At 40.4% G+C, this 9,154-nt stretch overlaps 1 protein-coding gene across 1 annotated transcript; it reads left to right on the top strand.

The window, feature by feature from the left end:
* Nucleotides 1-3: 3 nt before the first annotated feature.
* On the top strand, nt 4-8,801 carry LOC104530226 (G protein-activated inward rectifier potassium channel 1-like; the record flags this gene model as incomplete). Its single annotated transcript, XM_010174754.1, has 3 exons — nt 4-225; nt 6,145-6,361; nt 8,206-8,801. Coding segments are annotated over 3 exons (1,035 nt in total), but the record flags the coding sequence as incomplete, so codon positions are not given.
* Nucleotides 8,802-9,154: the final 353 nt, after the last annotated feature.

The raw sequence follows: 9,154 nt of genomic DNA, 5'->3' as shown, positions 1-9,154 counted from the left end.
GTGCTCTTCCTCTTCCAGTCGCTGCTGGGCTCCATCGTCGATGCATTTCTCATTGGCTGCATGTTCATCAAGATGTCCCAGCCCAAGAAGCGAGCTGAGACCCTCATGTTCAGCCAGGCTGCAGTCATCTCGCAGCGGGATGGCACGCTCTGCCTCATGTTCCGTGTCGGCAACCTCCGCAACAGCCACATGGTGTCTGCTCAGATCCGCTGCAAGCTTATCAAGGTGAGGCCTGGCATGACAGCGAGTGGGATAGGGCGCCTGGGTTGCAGTGGCTGACGAGGGCAGGGTGCAGACCTAGTGCAACCACATGCCCATAGGGTGGGTAGCATGGGGCTTCCCCTGTGCTGGCCCCGCTGCTGCCTGCTGGTGGTCTCTGCCCTGCCCCACCCCAGGGGCAGCTGCCCTATCTGTCCCCTGGCATGCGGGTGAGGTGACATGGCCAGGGCAGTGTGAAGGTCTTTGGAAAAACTTGCCATGGCTGCCCATAGTGGGAGCCACAAAGGAGTCAAGCAGATGTAGGGGCAAATCTCATCAGAGAGCTCCCGAGGCATTCCAGTGGATTGTGAGGCTGGCAGGAAGCCAGTGTGGTCAGGAAGGGTGGATATGCCAGGATACAGGACAGCTGCAGGGAGAGATACTAAGGCATGCCCCTTAGCAGATGATGTCTGGGGATAAGAAATTGATTATACTCATTTTGTGGTGACATTAAATTAGGACAAAGATCAATCTTGACCTCCTCTTCAACCTGGGGAAACTTGAGGAGCTTTAACTTGCAGTTCCTTACACCATGGTTCCAGCCCAGTGGCCTCTGAGCATTTCAGAGGGATTGTGCAGGTGCTTTAGTGTAAAGGCCCTTTGATTGTCACCAATATCTATTTATTAATCACTGACAATAGTTAGTGTAATTCAGAATGCAAGAAAACTGGAATTCAAATGAGATCATAACTGAAAAAATAAAGAAATTATCAGGAGACAGTAGAGTTTGGCAGGCATGGAAGTCCGGAAGATACATTGGGCAGGTGTAGAATGGAAGGAAACACTGCATGTGGCATGACAACAGAACGCAACATAGCAGCTAGGTTTTGGCACAGGAGCATGCTTGATGGGGAGCATCCAAAGCTGGATCCCAGTGATGATGTTAACTTCAGAATATTATATTTGAATGTCGCAACTCTTCTATATTCTCTATGGTAATCCTCTCTTTGGAGCAACTGTTTGGCCATTTTATATCTGCAGAAACAAGCATGAGACAGTAGGTCAAGGGACAGTGGTAAATGCAAAAGGATGTTTTCCTTCGGTGCAGAACGCTTGACTGAGCTGTTAATTTTTCTTGCTGCAGAATACCATTTAAAATGGAGAATCTACTAAGATTAAAAAAGAGGTTGGAGATATATATATATATGGGAACAAGCTGTCAGGAGTTACAATGGAGCATTTTTTTGTAGGAATTGGAAAGCCAGCTAAACTATTATTTTTATTGGTCTCTAACTGTTAAAAGTACTTAATTCTGTCCATCATCCAAGATGGAATGCAAGTCTAAGTGGAGTAAAAGCAGTGTCACAGTTGTGTTTTTGCAGTGGTAGTAATTCACTATAAACTTATTTTGAAATAGGACACTGAAGACACAACCTGATGCACTTTCTACTGATAATTCTGTTGCTATGCATTGCTGGTATGCAGGTGATTGGGACAGAAAGTGCAAGGACGTTTGATGGACCACCTTGACCTGATTCGTCTTATGGTAGCTTTTTCATAAACTAGTACTTGATTCCTTTTGAACAGTTACCAGGCCCATAATGTGTCTTCAGGCTGCTTTGCAACCTTTGTCAACTATAAGCTATGGACACAGGGAAGCTAAAAAGTAAATATTTGTGTGCTAGCTGCCCCCAGTCCTCAGTACAAGGCACGGTATTAGTCCCTGTGCCTTTCTGTAAATCCTCCTCTGTTGAGGTGCCCCTTGAACTGGACGCACTGTTCCAGCAGTCGTAAGGGGCCATTACAGCAGTGCATGAATTTACATCAGCTGCTTTGAGGTGGCTTTATGTGTCCTGTAAACTGATGGTGAATGTGCCGGAACTCACTTACCATTTATCTTTAGCAAGTTCTGCCTTTTTGTGATTTGTGCTCTTTCCACTGTGCTTTGTGCAGTGCTGTTGACAGCTGATCTTGCTACACTTCTGCACCCGGTTAGATAGACAGAAATTTTTTTGCTTGTGTCACAGTGAAAGAATGTGAAGAAATATGTCTTATCACACTTTTGTACTTGAGATAGGAGCCATATTTAGTAATGAACATAGTGTTTCAGTGGGACCAGTGGAGCTCTGAGGATTTACCTTTGTAAAGGAAGTACACCAATCTAAGTCTGCCTGAATGGCATTTACTGAAGGTGTGATATGTGCCCTTGGATATTTGGTAGATTACAGTGGTGCCTCCACACTGTGCTGGCTTTTTTTTTTTGTGGTCCAGGGGGGCTGCCCAGCAGCGGGGTGTAGTGATGTCATGAAAAAGTCTGGGGCCTTTTCTGGACTGAGTTATGTAGAGTTTAGAAAACAGCGTTACAAGACTAAGTGTGGCTATTCCAGCAAAAACTTTTCCAGAAGTAGTGCACCGGAGTGATCTGGTGATAACCGCAGCAACGAGCATCCGCTGTATGGCGATCAGTATTGGGGTTTTTTAAAATTAGTTACGACACCTATTTTTATTTTCTCTTGATGGGGCTACACATGTCACTGATAAACATGATTGTGTTGGTGTGTAAAGTGGTCTGTAAAGTGTTACAGCTAGTAGTGTAGGACATTTTGATTCAGAAAGCCGAGGAATGTAAGATCATCATAGCCTGTTTTCAACACGTGCTAAGGAATAGTTTTAAAAATACGGTTGTGAAGCGTAGTAGCCATAGAGCCAGTGCACTCTGGGTTTTGACCAGCAGGCACCTATTCTTTGATCTGTACTAATTAACAGCTTTGAATAAGCTGAAAGCAAACAAAACTGTAACAGAAAGTTCGCTATGCACTGCTGTGAAGAACCTGGCTCCACCTTCTTGATTACCTTCCTATTAGGTTTTGGAAGATTGCTACTAGATTCCCCTCTATGCCTTCTGTTCTCTGGTCCGAACAAGCCCAGCTCAGTGAGGTTGTATTTACAGCTTGGAGCAACCAGACTATATTAAAAAGTAACAGTCATCCTGGAAATTATCTAAACTAGAGCTGCAGATACAGTGTCGCTACCAAAAAAACATACAATTCTTTAACAGCAGTATCAAAGTAACAAGTTCATATTATTTCAGTAATATAATACACGATAAATGTTCTTGCAAGCTGCTATTCTAAGGGTGGGGCAGAAGTGCAGATAGGTAAGGTGAGGGTTTTTCCAAAAATACCCTAGTGCTGTATGGCAAATTAGCATGTACCAGTTTAGCATTTTCTAGACTCTTGAGTTTCTCTACAACATACTGCAATATGAAGCTAGATGGTCATCTGTCTTTTGCATTCCGTGTTTTCTAGTCCAATGCTTAATTAGTCCACCTGGGTATCCAAACATAATTATATGCGTTCTCTAAACGAGTAAACTGAAAGGGGGTTAATAAAAATAAAACTGTGTCATGTCTGGTTAAAGAAGGATGTGCATGAACAACAGGATTTAGAAAAGAGCCAAGAGTGAATAAAGGAGCGAAGACTCAAAGGGCATAAAATGTTTGGCCAGACACAAAACCAGAGTAAGTGATGATGCAGTGGAAATCTGCCCAGTAATAAGAAACAAAACAAAGAGCCAGTGGCAGAAAGTTAAAGGTAGAAAAAGTCCAGACACATGAGTCTTTTTTTTTTTTTTTTTTTTTTTTTCTTAGCTGTGAGGCAATTAACCTTCCGAGAAACTCATCGAGGCCTTTGGATTCTCCATCTCCGACCACATTTAAAATGAAAGCTGCGTCATTTCTAAGTAATTGTGTCCTTGTTCAAGCATATATTAATCTGCAGAATTTTTTTGGCTTTGTCTTAGGTAGGTAGTGAAAACAATGAATTACAAGTGTTCCTTCCAAACTTACTGCTGACAGTTTATAGTCCTCTGCCCTGTTTTGTGATCCTTTGAGTAAAGCTATATTTATGCATCAAAGGTCACGGGCTAGGAGTCTTGACATATTAGGGCTATTAAGCTATCTTCATTCAGGTTAATTTCTTTTTATTTAACAAGTAAGTTTCTTTTAAAAATTCTCTGTGCCCTGCATAAATCAGTCCTGCCTGTAAGATACCGAATACCTCAAACACAACCTTTTGCTTTCTCCCAGATCTGTTACCTCTAATCAGCCTCGTTGGATTTGTTTACTATTGAGCGGATTTGATCGAAGACTCTTCCACAGAGAAAAATGGTTTGTAGATGAAACAGTTTTTAAGTCATTCAGGCAGCAGTTTGTGCAAATATGCACATCTTTGTCTAGATAATTGTATTTGATAAAACTTTGGGAAAATTTGAGTTTTAGGTGTTGATTTATACAGCTCAGGTTGAGCCTTGTTACCTTGGAGCAAAGGATCATACATTGCCAACCAATTTGTGCACCTACTGAAAGAACAGTAGCCAGGCAACAAAAGCAGTGCGTTAGTGTGCAGCTTAGTTCTGCAGGTTCCCTAAGGAGAAGAGAAAGGATGTTTTTGCAGTGGTTTGATTAGACCTTTGCATATAACAGAGATTGTCACGATTGCTATGTAGTAGTGATTTTGATTGCTTTTATTTTACAGCACTGTCTTTTACCTTTCAAAACACAAATAATCCATGAGAATGCTTTTACAAGCAATCAGCTGGTATTTTCCCTGTCCTCATCAGTAGTGGAGAAACTGACCCTTGGGTAAGGGGGAACTTGGTTATTTAGATAGGAATTTATTTATTTTTTTTTTGTCAGCAGAAAAACAGACACAGCACATAAATGAAATAATTGCATTTATTCAGTTTACTCTACCAGCTACCTAATTAGTTATATAATCACCAGTAAATACCAGGCAATTAAAAACTGAGCATTTTAAGATACAAGTGAAGCAGAGAGACAACCTGAAGGTACACTAGTTGCTTTGGTATTTTTTTTAAAGATAAAAACTTTCTTAAAAGAACACCAATCAGATCTAAGTCAATGGCAAAGCTGCTATCTTCGGCTTGCTCTCAGGACTGATGGATGGAGTTTCCAAGCCATGGAACCAATACATTTGTCAATATCAATGCAACACAGTTAAAACTCTTCAGTAGCTACAGAATAATCTATTGTTTATAATCAGTAGTTGGCTTCTTAAAAGAGTTAAGTGATTTCTAATTAAACAATAAGCAGAAAGGATTTTAAATAGGCTCTGCAAAGCTTCTAGTTTTAATGGGCAATTTCCACCAGAGACCTTTAAAGCAATCAGCTGAGGAGCTGCCTGGCCAACTGATGTAATTTTTATTTATACTTTGAATACCAGGAAAATTTGGGGGGAACACAACGGGACAGGCAGAAGCTGTCATATCAGTATTTTTATTGGACCTGTGTAATGACAAGAGTAAAAACAGAGCACTTAATAATGATCATAAGTTCATTATTAAGATCAACATATAGTAGGGTGGTACATGCAAATTGTCAAGGGAGTGACAATGGTAGTGTCATTCATATTGATTCAGATGATTCTGTGGAAATGTCACTTATGCGACGCATTGTAAAGTTACTGTAACGCTTACCTTTGAATTAGTACATAACAGTGTCTGCCAAACAAAAATTAGTAACACATAAAAATAATGAAACATGACTTCATGCAATAGATTAAAATGTGCCTGGCTTGTAGATTTTGTTCTCATTAGCAGGAACTTTTGCCGCAGGATGTTCATGGCAAACATCCATTATAAGGCATGTAGTATAGTACCTGACATTTTTGTCAAGAAAAAAAACCCAAACCAAACAACCCAAACATAGTTGTAGATAATGATGAGATCTAGTGACCTGATGAGAAAAGTAAAATTAGTCATATATAGTAGCCTTATAGTATTTAGCATTACTTATATCTCCATTATGAAGACCCCAGACCTAATGTGTAGATGATAGTGTCACGAAAGAGGCAGGTTTAAACTTGATTGCATTGATTTAATGTTTTGTCTCATACAGTGATTACTAAATAATCTTTTCATCTTTAGTCCCGACAGACACCAGAGGGAGAATTTCTGCCGCTAGACCAGTGTGAACTGGATGTTGGATTTGGAACTGGAGCTGATCAGCTGTTTTTAGTTTCTCCATTAACCATCTGTCATGAAATTAACTCAAAGAGCCCCTTTTTTTGTCTCTCACAAAGATCACTAAGAAGCGAGCAATTTGAAATAGTTGTCATCCTTGAAGGAATCGTTGAGACTACCGGTAAGATTTAGAATAAAATGCATGCTTTAATTTTTAGTCTTTGTTTTTAGTCCTAATATTTTTAGAGAGGCAGCTGTTAATCCTTTCAGGATGCTAATCCTGGATGCTCCAGAATATCTTACCATATGCTATAGGGCTTCAGTGGCCTTTACCAGCCAATAGGAGACCTCCCTTTCCCATAGGGTTTCACATTACTGATGCCCAAAGTGGCCAGTACATCCAAGAAGAGATGCACCCTGCCATTCTTTGAGTATGACATGTAGAGGAGTACAACACCCTTATGAGACTTCTGTTTTAAGGTCCAGTGCTCTGAAAGAATGTTGAACCTTAGAAGTTGCCAGTGCTGCAAAATCACTTTCAGCCTAGCTTGCGTGAACTTGAATGCAAAATAACAGATCCAGTTTTACAGTAGAAATACAGACCACATAGTCACAATTGGGGTTTTTCTTTTTAAACTTTTTTTTTTTCCCCTTTTAAATTCTGATACGGCATTGTCCAGATGACACTCACTTTGTGGGCTTGTCTTTTGAGGACTTAATTCTTTTATGAATCCTGTGACAGTGTGGTGTGGTTACATAAGAAGCTCTGCGTCGAGGATCCATGCACACTGTTAAAGTCCAAATCATTCAGGAGGTTCATTGATTTTCTGATCTTCCTCTCCCTTCTTTTTAGGATTTGTTAAACTTTTGATTAGTCGAGAAGCATTTCAACAAGATTACTGGTTACTTGGTTCCTGCCTTAGAAACAGTAATGTCCTTTTGGTACACCCAAGTGCAGTCATCTCATGCTGGACAGGAAACAGAACTGACCGATTACTATCCACATGCTGGGCTGACCCCTAAACAAATACATAATCCACTTAGGCAGAACGCTCTTTCACATCAAGCCAGGAGTCTTTAGATCCCCACAGAAGCCTCTTCTCATCCCACAACTGAATCATTTATCTTAGATAAGCATGTATTAATAACTGCACTTAATACAATTACCTAACCAGGTATCGCAAGGGAAACATTTTACGCTTGTTTGAGATTTAATATAGCATAACTGGAAAGCAAATCAGAGTTTGAGCTTACTGACTGCTAATTCTGCCTCTGAAGAGTACCATCACAAGGAGGTTCTACTCACCTGGGATATTTGTATTCATTATCATCAGCACTATTGTGCTGAGATTGTAACGGATTTGTTGGCTTGGCTAGAACACATTTTAGCTGTCAGTTTACAGATGTAAATACTGCCAGTGACGTGTGTTTTACACTAAGTGGAACAAATTTGACAAGTTTTACAGCGGGACCTATGTCTTAGCTTAGAAGACAGCTGCGGTGTCTCTGCGCAGCTTTTGTCTTGACACACTATTTGGAGAAAAAGTAGCCTAGCCTACAGAAGGAATGGAAGATTAAATTTTTGATTTAGCTTTGGCTCCCCTCACGCCCGATCTTTGCCTGAGAATTCTGTAAAGCCTGCCAAGCAACGGGTCTTTCTCCCAAGGTGACTTCCAAGAAACATTATTACATATAAACTGTAAGATTATTGTTGCTAGAGAGCTAATACTGCCTTAATTTTATGTTTTGCTTTTAAGTTTCATGTTTTGCTTTTATATTTTCTCAGTGTGAGTCTGCAATATTTAATCCATGATTTGCACGGAAATCTAGTCAATCAATTAGAGGCACTCCACTGACTGTCGGGAGATTGACTAGGAACAGTTGCTCCATTTTATAATCTTTAAATTTGTTAGCTTACAGGCTACAATTGATTTTTATCCATCAGCCTTACCTTGTATTTTTTGTTCCGTATGCCAGTGTACTTGGTCACATTAGAACGTTATGCCCTTGTTTCTGTTTCCGTAGGAATGACATGTCAAGCTAGGACCTCATATACAGAAGATGAAGTTCTTTGGGGTCACAGATTCCTCCCAGTAATGTCCCTAGAAGATGGCTTTTTCCGTGTCGATTATTCTCAGTTTCATGCTACGTTTGAAGTCCCCACTCCTCCTTACAGTGTTAAAGAGCAAGAAGAAAACCTGTTCCTGTCATCTCCTTTGAATAGTCCTGTCGATAATAAAACCAGAAGAGAGCAAGTTTGTTCTCTTGACTGTATTGATATTGCAGGACAGAAAAACAAGCTCCCTTTTAAACTTAAGATTAGCTCGAGAAAGGGAGACCTTCCAAGAAGAGCCCTGAGCATGAGTTCCAGTAACATAGAGAAGACTTGCAGCACTGGAGATCTCTTGAAAATTCAAGAAATAAATCCCGTCTCTGACAGCGAAGACAGTGATAATAGGGTACAGTTGAAAGCCTTACAAATAAATGCTGAGGCTTTAACTCAGTCTACTGGTGTTCTCGAGTTACAGAAGAACCCTCCAAATATTTGTGCTCTAGAGATGAAATTGGAAGATAATTTTCCTGCCAAACTTCAAAAAATGAACTCTGATCGCATCTCTTAAGAGCAGAAACAACAGGAGTTGTTGCTGATAAACTGCATTCGAGATGGCTGACCTGAAATAGTTGTCTTACAGTAAAGTCATTATTTGGTTTTGCCACTTTCAGGAAGAACGATCCTTCTTGTATAATTCTTCTGTACAGATCCAACTTAGGTAGCATAATAGGACTTCGAGGGGCAGTAAGGTTGTTAGACTATTGTGCCAAAGAGATTGCTGCCATAATGATGTTTATTGGCATGCTTGTTGCAAAGTGTCTTCCATATACAAAGATGCTTTTTCATGAAGCAAGGACCAGATCCTTAGTTGCAGAGTGAAATGTTCAGAGATCAAGCCAAAAAGAGTGTACAAGTAGCTGA

This window comes from Antrostomus carolinensis, unplaced genomic scaffold, assembly GCF_000700745.2.
Source record: "Antrostomus carolinensis isolate BGI_N321 unplaced genomic scaffold, ASM70074v2 scaffold2449, whole genome shotgun sequence".
NCBI classification, from domain to species: domain Eukaryota; kingdom Metazoa; phylum Chordata; class Aves; order Caprimulgiformes; family Caprimulgidae; genus Antrostomus; species Antrostomus carolinensis.
Note: the sequence above shows the minus strand (reverse complement) of the source record. Positions and strands in the feature narration are given on the sequence as shown.